This window comes from Leuresthes tenuis, unplaced genomic scaffold, assembly GCF_036924035.1.
Source record: "Leuresthes tenuis unplaced genomic scaffold, fLeuTen1.0.hap1 SCAF_14, whole genome shotgun sequence".
In the NCBI taxonomy this organism is placed as follows: domain Eukaryota; kingdom Metazoa; phylum Chordata; class Actinopteri; order Atheriniformes; family Atherinopsidae; genus Leuresthes; species Leuresthes tenuis.
Window position 1 is genome coordinate 33,085,487 of NW_027325368.1, and position 21,121 is coordinate 33,106,607.

General features: G+C 38.9%; 1 protein-coding gene across 5 annotated transcripts in view; it reads left to right on the top strand.

Annotated features, from left to right (window-relative positions):
- LOC140268581 (casein kinase I-like) overlaps positions 1-21,121 on the top strand; it is a 181,200-nt gene that overhangs the window by 10,776 nt on the left and 149,303 nt on the right. For 3 of the 5 annotated variants that reach the window (XR_011907545.1, XM_072363507.1, XM_072363509.1), the window contains exons 2-9: positions 8,760-9,728; positions 10,575-10,644; positions 13,279-13,427; positions 13,538-13,772; positions 15,325-15,410; positions 15,536-15,620; positions 15,750-15,898; positions 17,050-17,130. Coding sequence is in view for 4 of the 5 variants with exons in the window: in XM_072363507.1 (XP_072219608.1) it covers positions 9,468-9,728; positions 10,575-10,644; positions 13,279-13,427; positions 13,538-13,772; positions 15,325-15,410; positions 15,536-15,620; positions 15,750-15,898; positions 17,050-17,130 (1,116 nt within the window). In the remaining variant the exon portion in view is untranslated. The remainder of the gene's footprint in view (positions 1-8,759; positions 9,729-10,574; positions 10,645-13,278; positions 13,428-13,537; positions 13,773-15,324; positions 15,411-15,535; positions 15,621-15,749; positions 15,899-17,049; positions 17,131-21,121) is intronic. The other 2 variants (XM_072363508.1, XM_072363510.1) reach the window with 1 other exon arrangement.

Below are 21,121 nucleotides of genomic sequence, written 5' to 3' on the forward strand. Positions count from 1 at the left end.
AAAATAAAAAAGTTAGGCAATGTCAGTCAACCAGTCTCAGTGATACAGAGTTTTATGCTCATCCACTCCACTAGCAGTCAAACCTGACATTTTCAGAGAAGATCAGTAAATGACTACAGCATGTGTCATGTCGACTTCGGAGAGCTTCGTGGTGAGTGTTGCTGCTGTGTCTTCGGAGTTTGAGATGCGGCCTTCAGCCTCTGTAATTCGTGTGTTCAATGAGGTGATTTTAGACAAGCAGGCTTCGAGTTTCTGCAGAACCGGGTCGATCTTTTTATCAAAGGAATGCTCTACACATTCAAGCACTTTAGCAGATATTCGTTCCACCACCCTGTTGGCGTCAACTTGACCCAGCATTGGCCACATATCGTCCGCCATGTTAGCCTGGCGGCACTTAGGCGATTGACTCTAGGCTGATTTAGCAGAATTTGTCGTGATATAAAATTTTCTCTGAGTACCAGACATTCTCAAACTTATAAACTCAGATGTCTGCTCACTGTTATGTTTTTTTTCTTCTTTTTGGCGCAAAAAAAAAAGGCTAACGGATACCGAGCTACAAGAGCACAAACAATGATCTGCTACTCTGCCATTTGCGTCATGTGACCTCTCCAGCATAAAGGCTTATCTTATGATCAACATTTTATGATCTTTTCCTGGTTTCTGTAGCAGGATAATGTTAGCAAAGTTCAGGTTTGGTGGTAGCCTGTAATTCTCCTTTACTTCTGATACCTGATTGTGAAATGTAGGTGCCAATCTAGACCAAAATTCTTTGTAGAACTGCTGGAAAACCTTCTTGTCCTAGGGCTTTATAACTAGGTATGTGTTGAATGGCTTCATGGAGTTCACTTATTCAGAGAGTAGAATCCATTGCCATGACCTGTTCAAGTTGCAAATTTGGAAGGTTGTGTCAAGGCCTCAGGAGACAGGACACAGATACAGGGTCAGTTCACAATCAAGAGTGTTTATTAATATAAAACAGCAGGTGGAGGATCTCCAAGCAGAGCAAACAAAGAGGCTGTGAAACTTCTGAGCACTCTCCTCAATAACTATGGAAGAGGAGGGTGCAGCTATGAAAATGATCCAAAACAAAACTCTATTCACTCATAAGGCTATTTACGATTACAAAATAAACTCACACTCTCTCACTGAGGCGGACTTAAACACAAAGCTCTCTCAAAAACAGAGGCACTATGAACAATTATTTTAACAATAAACTTAAAACACACCTTTAATGGCGAAAGATTTCTAAAACAAAACACAAAATCACTCCACTAGTGGAGGAACTATTAAACTTTAACAATAAACGAAACGCAACACTCTTCTAACGGAGGCGACTATGAAAAGGTTACAAATGAAAATCTCTCCAAAAACGGAGGAACAAAACCAGACTGTGAAACTTACCGTGCATAAACTAAAGCTATGGAATAAATTACAAAAACAAAAGATACTGCTCTGCAGGAGGATCGCTCACTGCAGGCTCGAGGATTCTGTGGCTGTGGATACTGTGGACAAGACGCCAGAGGGAGGCTCATGAAAAGAAACAACACACTGGCACAAGACAAGGGAGACACAGACTATTTGAACACATGAAGAACCAAGGGGAACAGGTGGAAACACTTTGGGAATCAGGGTAGACAATCAGACACTTGACTCAGGAGGAACGGGCAAGGTACCTGAAACGAGAGGAGCAGTTAGTGTTTCAAAATAAAACGGGAATTGACGGGAAATTACAAAGAAACTGATCAATGTTATTGTCTGGTGAATAATTTTGTGATGACTATAAGATTTTGTAAAATAGTAGTCAACTGTAGTGATGTTATCTTTGTTGCTCAGTGAAGCATTGCTTTACTGTTGACATCGGCCTGCTGCTTGTAGTGCTCATATTATAAAATGAAATGTATGAGAGGAGAAGTAAAGAATGCGGAAGGAGTAAGTTGTGTGAGAGCAAATCGGAGAGGATTGAAAGAAGAAATTGAAGTTACCTAGGTAAGGTCTTCTATGTTACTTGTACTTATTCTGTTGGTGTCACTTTTTGGTGGTGAGAATAGTATTTTACAAATATTTGAACTTCCAAAAGGTAATTTTAATATTGTTTTCCCAAAATGCTGTTTGATTTAAGGAATCGGAAAACAATGTCAGTTGTGTTGCATCAGTGACCGCACCACAGGTTTTTTGGATTAAACCCATGGGATTCCTGTTCTGTCAGTCTTTGAAGACAAGGAAATGCAAATTTTATCATTGAATACTAACTGATAACCATCTCTTTGTAATTTGTCATCAGCAGTTACAGTAAAACGTAGTCAAATTATCCAATGCAACTTTGACAGATGTGTGTGATACATAAAGTGGTCATTATGTTGGAGGAGGTTAGAGTCTTGCAGGCTTTAAATGAAAAAGTAATGTAGATTTCAGAGTTAATAAGGTGTGCCTTAAAAACACCATGAAGTCGCTTATTTTCATTTACAGTTACTCTTGAAATTGCAATGTATATTCACAACGAGTGATAGCTTAACTGTGCCTGTCACTTTGTACCAGTGCACTTTCTCTCTCTCGTGGTCATGGTTTTCAAAAGTACACACAAACCAGCCATACCCAGCCTGTGGTACCAGGTAATAGAATAGAATAGAAAAATACTTTATCAATGAAATGTTAATAAAGTTAATACAAAATGATAATGAAAAGTTTACAGAAGAACCAAAACATAAACAGCTTGCTACAAAACCTCAGGATGCCCAGGGCTTATGATGCTTAAGTTCATATCCATTACACTGTGCTCTGCAAAACCGAAGTTTGTTTTGCAGCATTTCTGTACATTCTTTTTCTACCTTCTGCATCTGAGTCGTTGCTTAAGTTGGCTGAACATTATTGAATTATATTGCTGTAGATGTTTGTGGAAATAGCCCTTATTGTAAGTGCTGAATTTGCAGGATTTTGTGAAATTATTACGTGCACGACTTGCAAACTCACATTCAATTTCAAGCCCTGCTCAAGGCTTTTTCTCTAAAACTTATTTCCCCAAAATAGGTTTATTGAAAATGAAATCTCTTCTGATAGTCATTATATACTCCTCCTCCTGTAGCAAGCTGGAAGTGAAACGAACACAGTTGTAGGTGTCTCTTGATCCTGATAAAGTATTTTATGAGCCATTCTGATTTTCATTTAAGATTTTCGTCACTCCCTCACTTCATTCCACCCTCTTCTGCTTCTTTTTTTTTTGTTTAGCAGTAGCTAAAGCTAATGGCTTAGGTAATGAAGAAGATGGACATCAACTTGTAAGGAGTTACTGCTGTTCATTTTTGAAGGATTAGCATTATTGTTATGTCATCACTTTGTTAATTTAATGCTTTCTAGTGGTACAGTTACATTCTGTAATTGGAATAACCAAGGCTGTGTCCATAGGGTCTATTTTCGGTATGGCCAGTCATCTCCTCACTGTTGTTGCAACACTGTACCACTCTGAATGAATGGTACCAGTGTTGTTTTTGACAACCATCTGAGATTTAGTCTTAGTCTTTTGGACTAGTAGTTTTGCTTAGTAGTTTTAGTCAAATTTTAGTCACTTCTATATGTAAATGGTTTTTGTCTAGTTTTAGTCAAAAAAAGAAAAAAGGAGTATAGTCTTTTAAGAAATTAATTTAGGTCAATAAGTATTGGAGATTGCTGTTGGGCAGTGTCACACATAAGTTGTGAAAATAGCAGATCTATAAGTTCAACACATTGTGAGCTTGCAGATCGGCTATTTTCACCAAAAATGACAATAATAAAGGAATGGTTTTAGACATAAAAGGTTTCCACCCAACGGCAAAGACTTTCTTTGAAGACCTAAGGATTGTGCATTACACACAGATAAAGTGGAAACAGTGGAATCAATGTTCATTACTCCAAAAAAGCCAAAAACAAAAACATTCTACTTCGGCAATTGTGGCTTTATTTCTCAGAATTTGCTAAAGCACAATGAACATAAACATGCCCAAATGAGTGACGGATGAGGAACACATATGCTCAACTTCGCCTTGTCTGCCAGATGCATATTTTTTGTAAAAACAGAATGAATTGACATTAGCATACAAAGCTACAAAGATTGTCGAGTAACGTATATGTATACGATATGTTAACAGCACTTGTAACTTACCTTCGAAAAAATATCTTTGTGGCGAGCCTTAAGCTTGGGCGTATTTTTTCCGCCTACTTTGTGGCCACCGTCTCCCGTCACAATACACTCTGTTTTATTATCTGCTGGGTTATATTTAGAATACACCCATATGTCATCTCTAAGTTTGTGACCACCAAGCCCCTGTGTTGAAACTGCCGCCATCATGTTGAACACCTTGTGTGCTACATGCAAGGTGGTGGGCGTGACCAAACAAGGAAAGGATGCAGCAGCAGATACCACTGACCTACCTCAGTTCAAAACCAAATTAAAAACATTTATTTAAACTGGCTTTTCTGTGGCTCACCTTTCTGTTGTTGTCTTGTGTTATATGTAATCTACTTTTAAATCTACTTTTGGAATTGTGAAGCACTTTGGTCAATCTCTGGTTGTTGTAAGGTGCTATATGGATAAATGTTGATTGATATTCAGGTTTTAATTGACAGATTACATGCACAATAAGAGGAAATGTCATGCATGTTAAACGTATGACAGACCACCCACTAACATTTACGTCCATTCTCGTCTCGTCAACAAAAACTCACACAAGTCTCCTCATGTTTTAGTCATCAAAGAGCCATGTTTATCTCGTCACCGTCTCGTTGTGAATTCGTCATCGTTGACGAAAACATCACTGAATGGTACACATGAATTACTACAAGTTACGCGGTGTCCATTACAGCTGATCAGAAAGCGCTGTTTAATCGTACGCGTTGCTAACTTACAGCTATGCTGCTAAACTATTTTCCTGTATTATCATTATAGAAACAATCTTTATCTATATATAGAGCTAAAACGTTTTTGGTATGACTGGAGAAATAGCTTCATTATGTTTGTGTTTACTGCATTGAATTACACAAGAATATCTAGGTTTTGATGACAGGTTCCTGCAAAAAAAACAGCTGTGTGTCTTCCGTTGTAGCTCAGGAAGAAGAACAGTTATCTGCCAATTGGATGATCAGTTATTCGATCTCTGGCGTCCCTGGACCACATGTTGAAGTGTCCTTGGGCAAGACACTGAACCACGTGTTGTCTCTGATCCGTCAGTGTGTATGAATGTGGGCAGTAGAGAAAAAGCATGGCATAGCCTGTGATGCTGCTTATACTGTGTGTGTGTGCGTGTGTGTGTGCGAGAATGTGGCTTATAGGGTGAAAGTGCTTTGAGTTGTCAGCTAGATTAAAAAAGTTCTATATAAATACAGTCCATTTACCATTCCTCTTAGCTCCTCAGTATACAGAGCACAACTGTCCAGTTATATAGCTTTAGTTCTTCTTAGTATAATAAGTTCCTGAAACTTGGTAATGGCAATTTAATGAGCCTCTGACAAGGGACCTGGCACGGCTTACATCAGCTCCATATTCAATCCATGAATGACATCAGTATCAGAATTCGATACTCATATTTAAGTTGGTCTTAATAAATTTGATCCCAACTTTATTAGATGTTTTGGTACTATAACTAACACGAGGAACCACTTTAGCTTAACCTGACAAAATATTTACAACTTCAGGGGGGGGGGCATAATTACACCTTTTATACGGCAATGAGAAATCAGATTCCCCTTAAAGATATCTTGTTTCTTTTCTGCTTTTATTATGTGGTACTTTGATGTTCATTACAGAATGTACAAATGCAGCATTTTATTTTAAGTTTGAGGCTTTCTTTTTAGGTTGAAGAAATGTTTGTCCTGTTCACATGCCTGTATCACCACCTTCTGTGACACTAATCAGCCAAGTTTATTTGCTTCAAACTAGCCAGTGGAAAAGTTTTCAATTCACAAATCTTTTTTCCAGCTTTTCAAAAGATTGCTTCAGATTTGCTTTGCTTGTGAATGGAAATAGCCAGCTTTTTTTCACTTGCACACTCCTCATTGTCTGTATAGCAGCAAGAGCAGTACTGTGCTGTACAAACAGCTCACCCACTGGCTTCCAGCTGTCTGTTACTTGAACACATAGTAGAAGCAGTGACACCTGTGTAGGGCCCAGTAAAATCTGTTTTATTTTTTTCCAAATTATGTTTTTGGGAATCCTGTGTTTTTTTTTTAACCTTTTACTCTTATTTTGCTACCAAAAACAGTGTGTTTTTAATGTAAATTATTAAAATGTACACAAATGAAATAGAAATTAACTTTTATTTATTTATTGAGGTGAAAAAAAATTCCTCAATACATCAAAAGTTAATCAAAAACAAGCAGCAAGGAATGAAACTTTAGTTGACTTGTCATAAAACAACAACCAAACATTTTAAACTTCAAATTTAACTTAAACAAGTTACTTAAGCTGTAGGACTAGTTGGTCCTTGTGAGTTGTCAATTGTCAATTGAGTGCTGGCAAAATTTGAAGAACAACAGTTCACCTGTCACATAAAAGTCATTTGGGTATTGCTCAGCTCTGTGTTGAAGGGTTAGTGCTGAGTTTCTGAGTTTTTTTCGACGACAAAGACAGAGCCGTGGGCAGCTGCTTTGCCAGGCTTACATTGTTTTGAAAGTGGAGGATCTCAGTCTATGGAGGGGGCTTGTTGTGACACCCAGATTTGCTTTCCTCCATGCAGTTTTCTCTTGACATACGTTCCTCTTCCACACGAAAATAGCATTTCAGTCAAATTATGTCAAATTTCGCAATATTCCGCGTTAAAGCATAGATTCCTTTTAATCAGCCAATTCCGCGATTCCATCCGCGATTCCGTGATCGCGGAAATCATAGGGCCCTACCTGTGCCTACTCTGGGAGAGAAATACTCTGCTTTTGCCATGCCATACCTTGAACTTTCTTTCAAAAATGTTGGTAGATTGATGCAAGTTACAGTTGCCACAGGCACGCTCAGGACGGGAGATTGGACTGAAGACACATTTCGGTGCAATCTGTTGGTTTCCTTAGCTAGGATATTAATTTTTTGAATTAGCTCTATATGAATTAATTGGATTATGATTACAATGAATTGAATTCCAATTGGCTTGAATTGGACTATATTACTTAAGTGCCTTGAGATGACAATTGTTGTAATTTGGCGCTATATAAATAAAATTGAATTGAATTGAATTGAACTTTTGAAAACCAAAAAAGTCAATGAATGGTCAGAAAAGTGTTCTAGACTCCCACCAAAAGTCCCTTTTTGAAGAAAGTGAAGCGAGATGTTTACTGCTCTTGATGTGCAAGCTAAGATGGTACATATTCACATGTGAAAAAATAGCCAACATTATGCATGTACACATACCTGTCATGATTAATGTGTAATTGGATGTTACCTTAACATTGCATTTGGAAGCTGGTTGTATTTACTCTGCACAATGTCCACTCTTATTGGGCCTCATGCAGGAACATTTTCATATTTTTAATCTAAATTTCTCTCACTTTTTTCGTAAGAAGGTCTCGTACGAACACGCTACGTCAGATTCAACAAATGCTCTTAACTTTGGAAAATGTGTGTAAATGACCTGCGTAAATGACGAATGCCACCTGTGTGTATCTAAGTGCATGTGCACGAGGATAGTAAATTTGCATACTCCACACCCAAAATAATACCATGTTAGGCTACGCTTCCTATCTCCTGGGCCAGGAAGTGTTGAGTCATGAATTATAAGAATAATCTGGCATGCCTTTTCTGGGCTGTAGAGCAGTTTGCCCCCCACTCGAGACACACCCACCTGGCCTTCAGCTCAGTGCTCTCTACAACGGCACGGGTGCTTTGAATGATGCGTATATGTGTGCAGTCCATTGCTCCGATTATGTTTGGCAGTCCAGCCATGGCATGAAAGTCCCTCTTAATTTGTACCTCTTTGACAGCAGTGTATGGGAATTTGATGTACCATGGGTGATAAACTGATGAGAGTTTTGATGACCAAGGGGAGCGCACGACTCACAGAGGACTGGGACACACCCGATCTGTCTCCAATCTCCCTCTGAAAATTTCCCATGGCCAAAAATCCAAGGGTGGTGAGGACCTGGACGTGTGGTGGAATTGGGTTTGATTGGCATGTTTCTCTCTGGAGTTGTGGCTCTAGCACAGCCCTTGGCAATCTAAATCGCGATGACAGCCATTCGTCTATCGCCGCAAGGACATCTACACGGTCTCGGAACACACGCTCTCTTCCAAGAGTCAGCCGCTGGTTACACTTCCCATTGACCTTGTTATATACACTCAGATTAACCTTCAATTAGTGTATAATTTAAGTCAAACAGAATAATGTCAGCATAATTATGTGGTATTATGTATATATTTATTTATGACGTATATTTATTTATTTATTTACTTATGAATTACTTCAAAGTAATTAAATATACAATCCATTAGTCAAACAACCTTGATTCGATTAACAACTGACTTTTTTACGAAACTCCTACAACAGGTCTGGTTCACTGAAGCTATTCTGGTTCACAAGAAAACTTAAAATACAAAGAAATTCTCTTAAATCACTCATACGCACGACTTGAGAACAAATGTTTGTACGAACGGTTGTTGCATGAGGCCCTTTGTTTCAGACGTTTGTTCTTAGATACAGCTACAAGGTAATGTCCAAGTAATTTCAGTGTTGCTGTACATGTAAGAAAATTATGTAAATGCACTGACCTGTGCACCAGTAAGACAACATTTTTTTTCTTCATTTTAACAGGTGGAATGGCACACGTCATCACTTACACCCAACGGGCAAGGCTTTATCTGGACCATGCAGATGTGTGACATATTAGTAACTCTACTGGGTCACTGGATGAGAACAAAAGTCCCAGAAATTTTAAGGGTACTTGATCTAAAGCCTTGCGTTGACTTATGTCAGTAAATCAAAAAGCTGACATATTTTTTCATTTTCCCCTTAAGTCAGAGGAGAATCTCAAAACTCCTCATATTTCATTTACCTATTGTCATGGTGGATTATTTTTTTCTAAAGTCTAAGCTTGTTTAGCTTTCCATGTTTGCATTTTCCTAGCCATTTATGGTGACATGTCTGGCCACTTTCCTCCTTCACCATCTCTGGCCCCAACAAGGGGGTAAAAATATTCTTCGTAGTTTCTCTTTAAGTCACCTAGCCTCCCACCTATCAATCTAATCAGCCCTTATCATTTTTATTAATGCTATTTATAACAGATTCTAACTGGATTTTGATTCAGATCCACATCTGTCCTTTAAATTAATTTCCCATCCCATCCCACATAAGCCTAAATTGCCACAATCTGTGCCCCTTTTAAAGTTAGTGGGCATGTGTTACCCAGTGTAAATCACTGCAACATCTGATAGTCAAGCTGCTAGGCAGTTGTTTTAGTGAGTTTTTTTTTGGTTGCATGGAATCGGCTTAACCGTGGAGAGGCCAGGCTACCACAAACTGATGGACTTTGATAAGCGAGGCGTAGGGGGAGGCGGAGGTGGTGGGGGGGGCGGAGGAAAGGGTGAAGCAGAAGAGGGGAAGAGGATGTCTGGGAAGACAGGGAGCCGATCAGGGCATAGTGGACGAGGTGCTGGCTCCAACTCTGGGGTTCTGATGGTTGGACCAAACTTCCGGGTCGGAAAGAAGATTGGCTGTGGGAACTTTGGAGAGCTACGGCTTGGAAAGAACCTGTACACCAATGAATATGTGGCTATCAAACTGGTAAAAATCGTCTCTGTTTATCCTGTGTATAGCATTTTATTGCAGCACAATTTATAATTACATTACAATTTTCTCATTTTTTTCTCATTAAAAAAAAAAAACTTTGTTCATTGCACTTTTTTATGTAGATGTGATTTTGGATAAAATAAACATTTTGGGCCACCAGCCTACACTACAAATCAGCAAAACTTTAGTACTTTGTAGGATCCCATTTTCATTGCAACTACACATTTTTATCCTCGAGTGAGTTCTCTGCAAGCTTTTCTCACCTCAATTTGGTATTTTATCTTATTATACCAATTATTCAAGAGTGGTTTCCATTTAGCTGTTCTATCACGAAGCATCGATTGACGTAGTGATGCAAAGATGATTGGCAAGATATCCTGTGTGGAAAAAAAAACTTTTTTTGGTAATCTCACAACCATCAGAAATTAACGTTTTTTTTTTTACTCTAAATCACATCATTCTTATCATAACTGCTGATGGCTCAGCTGTCCGCAATAGTGCTGATAGTTTTGAAAGCCCCCCCTAAAACCCAGGTTCCTGGAAAAGGTTCTTGCTGTGGAAATGCAGCTTTTGTTTTATTATCATTGGAGGCACTGTGCTCTTGGTTGCACTCAAAGCCTTAGAGAAGGTTTTATTTTTTTCTGTTTTACACTTTGCCACCATTTTATTAAGGAAGTCTTCATAAGTTTTCTTTGACTTCATGGCTTTTTTTTTTGTCTTGACATGCAGTGTGAATTGGCGATCCTACTTAACAAGATTCACATGGTTATGAAGAACTGCCAGTAAGATTTTGACTTTCACTCACAATGACAAAGACTTATTCTGATCACCTTCTTTTAGGAACCGATCAAGTCACGGGCACCACAACTCCACCTAGAGTATCGCTTTTACAAACAACTGGGAAGTTCGGGTGAGAATTCCCTTAATTTGTTTGGTTATTTTTATGTGAGACTGATATGATAGAAGGAGATCATTTCAATGTTGTTGTTTTTTTTTGTTTTGTGTTTTTGAATACGTTTTATTCCTCCTCTATTCACTACTTGATATTGAGAGATAGGGCTGTAACTTTTGTTTTGTAAGCCAGCAAAGGGAGTCCTAATGCTGGAAATATACTTGCTGTTTCACCTCACATTCATGTAAACAACCCCTTCGGTTCTCAGCATAACTGCTCGTGTACTTGCCTGTGTAATATGCTTGTTACCTGAGAATTTCACAAAGGGGCACACCTGAACACTGAGACCGGAAGAAGCTCCTGTAGAGTTTACAGGAAATAAACAAGCACTCTGGTAAACAGTAAACATGGTGTCAAAAGAAGAGGTAAGCATTTTGTTGTTAGGCCCCTAAACCAAGCATGTCGTGATAATGGCAAGTATATTTTAATTGTTCTGCCAATAAGAGAAATTGACAATGAAAAACATCAAAGCATCAAAAACAAACACTAAACACCCTCCTTCCTGTCACTTGCATATTGCAGCTTGCATAATCGCAATGGTAATTTCTGAGAACACGCACAATGAATGCAGGAAATGTGAGGCAGCCATTATTTACACACATACGCATAGTTAACAGCAAGTATATTTCCAATTCACAAAGTTGACCCCTTAAACAATATTATGTTTTCAGCCATGTAAAAACAGAAACAGCAGAAAAACAGCACAATTACCTACTATGATGCCACCAAAGTGAGGCAGTGGAGGCAACACAGTCAAGCAGAAAAAAACCCTGCCAAAGTCAGATTTGGAGTTATTTGAAATGTGAAAATTTGAAAAAATTGAAAAAAAAATTGAAAAAATTTTAGTAAAGAGTCATCTTTTGTCTGACAAATTGTTATTTAGTAGATTTTTTCAGAGTTTTGTTTGATTGTAATTGATTTTTAAAAAAAAAAGTACCTATTTTCTATTTTAAGTGACAATAATTCATACAATATATTTATAGCATTAAAGGAGCAGTGTGTAAGTAATTTCCAAGTGCGTTTGAACGGTATTCGCTAGATTCTGTAATTTCCGATTGCGCATTGAACACAACACTTCGGAAAAACTACGGTGGCCTGACGCTGCATGCACATCCATCACTCAAATGTGTCACAATGTCTTCTCCATCCATTGAAACCACCTTCTCAAGTTCTGAGGTTACTTTTAGAGATATAAATTATAAATAGATGTTGCATTTGCTTACAGTGAATGTTGCTATTAGCTGTTCTGCATTATATTAGTGCTTTGTGGACCCCATAATGACCTGCATAGTAATAAAAGCTAATATTAGCTACATAAGGCTAAAGGCCATTTGTATTTAGTCTGATAGAGGGCTAGCATTAGCAGGCAACATGTTTTTCTCACCATTCACAGAGTGTAACACTGGAATGGGAAACAGAGGCAGTGGACAAGGACGCGGAGGCAGTGTCACGTTTTGAGTTTTGTTTTGTTATGTGTTCAGGTTCTTGTTATGTTTTTTCACCTGTCACTTAGTTTCACTCAAGTCACCTGTTTCTGTTCCACAGCTGCAACTCGTCACCAATCACCTCCCCACAGTATTTAGTTTCCAGGTTTACTCACAGTCATTGCGAAATCCTCACCTTACCTTTCATGTTTCATTTTATCCACGTCTCGTCAGGCCACTTCTTTTGTCATAGTCTTGTCTTGTTTCATAGTCTTCTTTTGTTTTCTTAGTTCAAGATTCAAGACTCTGCCGCACTCTTTATTCTAGCCTTGTGCTTTTGTTTTGTTTTTGTAAATAAGTCAATTGTAAATTAGTTTTTTTTAAGTCCGCATCTGGGTCCAGGAGAGGCAGGACGAACACAGCCACTGCCTCACGTGAAGAGGAAGAGAGGATTAAAGATGATCTCCGTAACATGACGCAGAGTAATTTCTGTCCAGCTAACAAAGCTACTTAGTAGTTTTGGTGCATAAACTCGTGAATCAACAGTTTCAAATAAGGCGACGCCGATATTTACTCACTTTTTACCCCATCTTCTGTCTCCAATTCTTTTGGACTCGTCATGTTTTCGTTTCTTTGATGAAGACTCGTCTTTAGAGGTTTGTTTTGCAGAACAGTAAGCGTGGTCCGCCATGTCTATTGAGTTAACTTCACAAAATTGAAAAACTTGAAAAACTTACAAAATATATTCCGACCGCTTCCTCGTCTCCTTCGTCTTCTACAACGTCACATCCGGCTTCTTCGTCTGCAAAGTAGCAGTGAATCACGCTTGTGCTACCCTTTATCCCTTCTAGGCCACTGTAATCAATATGGCGGCGCAAGTGGTGTCCTTCTGGGGAAGCCTTTGTCCTTCTAGAGCGGGCCGCAATATATTTAAATAAAAAGGCGAAATCATAGGCGAAAAAGTAATAAAAACGTAACGACTTGTTTCACAGGGTGACTATGTAGCACTAACAACATAGTTATATGTATTATATTCCATTTCTGTTAGTAAACTACCATAATTATTACACACTGGTCCTTTAATTTGGTGATAGGTGCATAATTACTTTTTTTTAAAAGTGATTAATCAGTGTCCATCTCCTATTCTGTTCCTCTGCTGGTCATTCAGAGGGCGTACCTCAGGTCTTTTACTTTGGACCATGTGGTAAATACAATGCCATGGTTCTGGAACTTCTCGGACCCAGCTTAGAAGATCTATTTGACTTGTGTGACAGAACATTCTCTCTAAAGACTGTACTCATGATAGCCATACAACTGGTAAGACAAACATTTTTTATTTGACGTTAATGCTCAAAACTAAAAAAATATAGTTTAATCTTGAACTTTCTGGATCTGCTGATGGAAATGGAAATTATTCTCTCCCGCAGATAACTCGTATGGAGTTTGTCCACACTAGAAGCCTCATATATCGTGACGTAAAGCCAGAGAACTTCTTGGTGGGCCGACCAGGCTCTAAACGACAACACACCATTCACATTATAGACTTTGGCTTGGCAAAAGAATACATTGATCCAGAGACTAAGAAACACATCCCATACAGAGAACACAAGAGTCTTACTGGAACTGCCAGATACATGAGCATTAATACTCATCTTGGAAAAGGTGAGTTGTGTCATCCTACTTCATAAGTACATGTATGCCATTTTATACATTCACCATGAGAAAATACGCTGTTGTATGCTGGCATGCCACGTATAGAAAAGCCAGGTACATGAATTTCACTTTCAAAATGACAAACTGTGTTTTTCATCAAAATGGTCACACTTTTAAAGTTATCCATTTTCAATTAATAAATCTGCATGGACTCTTAATGTTGGTTTACAACAATTTAAGTGGTTACTGTCAGTGTGACCTTTTTGCCCATAATTCTTACTTTCACTTTTAAGGCACTCAAATTATGCTTACTGTCAAAAAGGAAAGACTAACTGTTTCTTTTAAGTATGAAATCAATTAAAATGTTCCTTAAGATTGGGTCTTGACAAAACTAGGGTTGCATCTAAACTTTTCTTTTTTTTTTAAATTTATTTATGTTTTTAAACAATTAACTGTGACTATTGAATTTGATGATTGCCAGCTCTCCCCTGACAACATGGTAGACTGTACAGATTTTTATTGTTCCAGGAAATGCGGCCAGCCAATGTTGTGATTCCATAAGTGCATCTTTTTCCCCACAAATGTTTGGGCTCACCGAGAGAAATACATACAAGTTACCATTTACTACCACATAAACTGCAAGAGCCATACCTGTCAGAAAGGGTACACAAGAACAACTGTTGTTGTTTGTTTGTTTTTTTGCTTGTTTTTCTTTTCAGTAGCGTTGATGAAGGGTACACCTAGCTGCTGTAGGTTCTCAGTTTGACATTGAAGTATAAAATTCATAAAGAAATAAGTTGATGGTGAAGTTAGGCCCTTTCACACCAGAGCTGTTTGGTCTGATTTAAACAGACCAGAGTTTGTTTCCATGGATAGTTAATTTTGTTTGGGCAGGTGTGAAATCTCATCTGAACTCTGGTGTGGACCAAACTCTGGTCCGCTTGAAAACATGGGTCTCGGTTCGCTTGCAAGCTAACCCTGGTGCAGTTTGCTTACAGTGTGAAATACAAACAAACCAAAGAGAGGAGGTGAACCAAAGACAAAAAGTAGCATAGCTCAGTGCCTGCTGCTCATACTGGGTATCTTCTTGTGAAAAAGCAATTAGTTTTGAACACCAAAATAAAAACAGAAACCCCAAGACTGCACAAATTTGGTGTTGCACCTTTGTTTGTTTTTGTTGTCAACAAGCTGGCTGAAGAGGATGGATTTCTGTTTTCTTTCAATCGATTCGCCGGCTTTACTTCTTCCTCATACTCTTTTCCTTCCTGGTCAGTGCTCGCTTCGGGCAGCTATTGTAACTGTGTGACGTTGTCAAGGCTGTTTGCAGTGTGAAAGTGACCCAAACCAAATTTTCGGCATTCCTCGCCCAATCGAACCAAGTCCCCCAGACTATCCTGATTTGAAAATGCACTTAATACGTCTCTTTTTAGCAATGGTTTAGGAAGTAGCATTGTTTAGGTGAAGTTGAAGCATTGTTAGTGTTGTTGGCTTTTTGTGTTAAATTTGACACCATTGATAGACTAGTCATTTAAATCTTTGTTCTTGTTCTGTGTTATTTTAGAGCAAAGCAGACGGGATGACCTGGAAGCTTTAGGCCACATGTTCATGTACTTCCTGCGAGGCAGCCTTCCCTGGCAGGGACTGAAGGTGAGGGAAAGCCAACCAGCTATTTTTTCCCCCTTTCTTTCATGTATGAACCTCTGCCTTCAGTCTATCTGTGCCCAGTTGTTACTTGTTCTGAGTAATTTTCATTCCTTCTCTCCCTCTATTAGGCTGACACTCTGAAAGAACGTTATCAAAAAATAGGGGACACAAAGAGAGATACACCAATAGAGGTGCTGTGTGAGAGTTTTCCAGGTTTGTGTAAACACATATACTTGTACTTCCCCCTCCAAATTAAAAACAGAAAAAATCTATCTATATGAATCTGTGGGTTATTTGCCTCTCTCTATGTGTGTAAATGACCTTTATGTGTGTATGTAACAGAAGAGATGGCCACCTACCTGCGGTACGTGCGTCGGCTTGACTTCTTTGAGAAGCCAGACTATGACTATCTGAGGAAACTCTTCATGGACCTATTTGACAGAAATGGATATATCTTTGATTATCAGTATGACTGGACTGGAAAGCCATTGGTTAGTGCTAAGTGCATTCTCTGGGCTATATGCATGCAGTAATCTGTCTGAGGTGAACTTGTTGCTAGGTTTATAAGAGGTCATTGCTGAGATATAAGCCCAAAAAGTAAAACAAAAGCAAAGCCATTCATTGGGCTCCTATTTGTATGAAATCCAAAACAGTTGGTGACACCATTGCCTACTATGTCTTTCTTAATATACACTCTTTAATTTAGAATTTCTACTTTTCCAAAGACAACGTCACTTGTCATCATTTAGTGATGATAGTTTTTTTTGTTTTTAAACTATAGAATTAAAAAAAATTAGGTCAGCAGAAGAGCTAGAAATCCACAATCCTTTTACCTTTACTTTTTATTGGCAAAGTAATACTAAAATATCACTTTTAGGAACTAATGATTCCCATAGTGTTTTTTCAGCACCAGTACTGTTGTGTGTGCCTGAAGAAATGTGTTAAAATTGCATTAGTATAGCTAGTTTTTTTTTTTTTTTTCATGTTCACCATGGTATGTTTTTGTAAATTTAAAGTTGACACATCAAGTTTTAACTTTTAATATCCAAGCTGTAGTAATCATTTTCAGACAATGAAATGAAGAAAGTGAAAATCTTTGGTAGATGTAGACAGACAGTTACAAATTGTCTATATTAGACCATTAAGCAGCTCTTTTGGACGCATGTATTTGTTTTGTACTTGAACCCTATGCTTCATACTAAGGGCGGCCATGGCTCAGTGGTGAGTGTGGGTCGACCAATAACCTGAAGGTTGGCGGTTTGATTCCTACTCTCACTGCTCAAAGATTGGCAGTTCACCTTGTCACGGCTGAGGTGCCCTTGAGCAAGGCACCGTACCCCCATGCTCCCCAGGCGCCATGAATGGCTGCCCACCGCTCCAGTGTATGGCATCTGTCTCTATGAGTGTGTGACCCTGTGCATGTGTGTGTCAACAGGTGCCAACCTGGATGGGTTAAAAGCGGAGGACAAATTTCATTTGTATGCATGACAATAAATCTGATCTTAACCAGCAGTGATTATGTTTCTTATGAATATTTATGAACCTGATTAGCAGGAAGTTCAGAGAGGGAGATAGCAAAAGAGTACATTTATACATCCCTTCTGCCTTTATATCCTATGTTGACCACCTGCTCTGTGTTTAGCCTACTCCAATTGGTCCAGTGGCCACTGAGACTCCACTTCAAACGAGCAGCCGAGAGAAAACGGCACAGACCAAAAACCAGGTACACACTCTCATTCTGAAAAGCATTGCATACGATAATTCAGTCAAAAATAAAAATGGCATAATAACGCACAATACACACAGAAATGGCCACATGAAGCTGCCCCTGATAGTGTGTTTTCTGACAGAAGCAGAAAACAAACTGACTTAGAATGGTTATCTGATAATGGTTTGCAGATTATTGAGTGTGCAAGGTCAATTTGTCATCAGTCATAACAGATGACAACAAACATCCAAGCAGTGAACCAGAGGACAACACCAACAATTTAACAGAGTAAAATAAATGCCTTTTTACTTTTTTTCTGATTTATCCCAGACTTCAGAAGTTCAAGTGAATTACCTCTGCTATTGAAAGAAATGGAGACCAGATTGCTGAATGTTTCACCCCATTATATTTTTTGAGTTTGTCAAGTTAGGCTTATTCTTTGACACACCACAGTCTTTTAGCTGGCCATGCTGAGCCATCTAAAGCCAAAGTGCTAACAATTCAGCCATCACTTTTCCCTTTTGCATTATATCTTTTATAGAACAGATTAAACAACATATTAGGGAAAGTAGGGAGTTCATAAATGCACTATGTTTAGAATATCTTGTGGTACTTTGATTACTGAGAAAAAGACTCATTTCAGAAATTAAATTTCGCTCATGGTAGAGTTGTTGCTCCTCCACATCGAAAGGAGTCAGCTGTGATGGTTCGGGCACCAGATTAGGATGCCTCCTGGTCATTTCCCTTTAGAGGTTTTTTGCGCAAATCTAACTAGTGGAAGACCCTGGGGCAGACCCAGATGGGGGGATTAGGTATCCCATCTGGCCTGGGAACACCTCAGAATCCCCTAGGAGGAGCTGGACATTGTCGGTGGTGAGAGAGATGTCTATGTTTCCCTCATGGACCTGTTGCCTCTGCATTCCAACCTCTGATAAGCGGAAGTTCATGGATGGATAGATTTGTGAAAATGTAGAGAAAAAAATCAGCTACAATAACATGTAAAATTACCACTCAGATATAAAAGTTAGAACCAACAACATTTCTTTATTTTCCTCAAACACACATACCTCATGTTTATGACCTATTTGCCACTTACTTAGCAAGATGTGGTAAAGTTGTCCACAGCATCTTTGTGGTCAGCTGCCCATAAATTTGAAGTGCACTGTATCTTTTATGGTAAGCATGTTGGGGAAATGCCCTCTATGTGCCTGCAAAGGGGAGGGGAGTTTTGAGAGAATTTCTTCACAGAACCGTGTTTAGTTTCTGTAAAGGTAGTCTTAAAAAGTCTTAAGATTTGACACTAAAATAGTTTTCACACATGAACACCAGCGAAGCATGTGCAGACAATTTGTTTGGACTTTTTTCACAGTTGCTGTTGACTCAAGCACATCTCAGTAGAAGGTTTTCTGCTGAAGATGCGCTCTCCCAGTTGGAAATGTAAGGGAGAAGATGCGGAAGAACTGCTAGAAATCTTATTGCCTCCTATTGAACTGGATGACTGCCATTTATACATGTTGATTCAGATTCTCAGTCATGATCTAAATATTTCTTGCCATTTTTCCCTGGTTAGTTTTTGTTTTGTTTGGCTAAAAATGGACAAATCTAATGTTGAAAGGAAAAGGAAATAGAACCTAGAACTGGAAGTAATTGAATTGAACCACTGAATGCAAGATTTGCCTCAATAAGCAACTAACTGATCCCCTGCAAAGTGTGAATCCTCTTTGTTGCCAATTTATTAAACAAATTCCAAAAAAAAATAGCAGTGTACATATATAGATTTCATATTATCATATGCAAGGGTGGTTATAATTCACTATATTGATAAGAAATTGATTAAATTTGAGTTCATTAGAAAATCTTTTTCAATGGACAGAGGCATTTGGTTATTAGGGGTAGAAATTGACTAATACATGATAATACTTGGTTTTAAGTGTGCCCTTGTGTGGTTATGATGGCTCTGTCATGTATCCTGCGTTTGTTTGTAGCATCAGTCGTGCTCGTCTCAAGCGATAAACATTGAGCATATGCAAGATACACTATGCCATTGACCTGATACTCAACACTTCAGAAACCGTCTACAGTACTTGTCTGTTGTTTTTTTTTTCTTCTATGATCTTGACATCAACAGAGTACTAACCTTCTTTATTGTCAAAGTGTTTTATGTACAACAGTGAACTCATGTACAGTCTGAGTTCATTGACGTGCCCCCTAGGTGAATCCTCTGGTAACAGCAGTAGTACGTCAACAAGTATGTTCAACTTTTATGCTGATCACACGGCCGATTACATAAGTGTGTGTGTGTGTGTGTATATGAACCAGTATATATATATATATATATATATATATACTGGTTCATATACACACACACACACACTCACCGGCCACTTTATTAGATACATGCATTCAGTCCATGAGCCAGACCACCAATCGCAATCGAAAGGGTGCGCAAATTCTTGTTGCTATTTTATTATTCCTATATATGTCCAGATTATGAATTGGTATGATAACCTTTGCAGAAGAGTAGCTTAACAATATTTATCATGCATTCACTATTTTGACCATAAAAATGCCATACACCAATAGTGGCCATTCTCCGATGTTGCACATTTCCTAATTTCTGTGCCACTACTGATGATTTAGATCACCTTTGCAGTTGAAGAAAGGCCCTGCAGATAATATTTGTTTGTACCACTAGTTGGCGCCAATTCCTCTGGGTGCATGAGCGAGTGAGGCGGAAAATCGGCTTTAATACTGCTGTTAGCATGAAGTAGCAGACTTTTGTGAATCACATTATACAGGTAACATTTTGAATGGTTTATATACACATCCAAGGTTAAGAAGGCTAAGATGTAGTGAGTAAAGATGACATTAACATTATCGCTCTGCTGATGACCCAACAAAATAATATAACCAACATCACTACTATTGTAATCACAACAAAACTCAAAAATCAAAATTTGTTATTGTTTCAAATCAACTCAGGGGGCAGATAACTGGATGAACCCTTTTGACCCAAGAGAAAGTGAGCTTGTCAGCATTTCAACAGGTACCTTCCCTCCTACAGATATAGCAGGAGACCTTCTTGATGCTCATAAGATTGGCACAGAAGCATATGAGGCATTCAAGTGGGATCAGCTTGAATACCAAAGCCCAAAGACCCAGTTCCGTGATAAGATGACAAAGAAGAGACTGAAGATGTTTTCAGATATCTGAAAGAAGCCTTCAGCAAGCAACCTGAACAAGGTTATTTTGCAGGCTGACAAGAAGCTTTTCGCCCACATGGTCCTGGTGGCAGAGAGTGGTGGCATCTCCAAATGAGTGATGTCCTTTCTCACCCATTAGGAACATTGCCATGGGTGCTTGCCAATGGAGATGGGACACTTAGAAGAAAAAAAAAAGCAAAGCTGCTCTGGCCAGGGAGCTGGAGAAACAGGTCTTACCAGCAGAGACCATCTGCTACAATCATTGATGGAATGAGCCTGGTTCAGAAGATGAAGGGTAATAACCAGACCTTCTCTCAACTTGCAGACTCAGCCCTGACTCAAATCCTACATGAAGGAGCTAGAAGCCAGAGAATTGATGTGGTCTTTGATGTATATCGGGAGGACTCGATCAAGAATGCAGAGAGAGCAAACGGGGTGCACCACAGGAATACAGTTCCAAAACATTGCACCAGGTCACCGGATCCAGCAATGGAGAAAGTTTCTCCCCCACTCGGCCAACAAGGCCAACCTTACAAGATTCCTGGTGGCTGAGTGGAAAACACTCAAGAGGGAAAAGCTGAAAGACGAGCAGCTCTATGTTGCCAGTTAATAAAACTTTGCACATCACCATGGATCAGTGGGCAGAGGTTGCATGTCTGCAGTCAAATCAAGAAGAGGCAGACACAAGAATCATTTTGCATGCAGCTCATACCGCAGAGGAAGGCTACAGTGCTGTTGTAGGAGCAGCTGATGACACCGATGTCCTGGTGCTCTGCCTCAATTCTCTGGGAACTATCCATGGA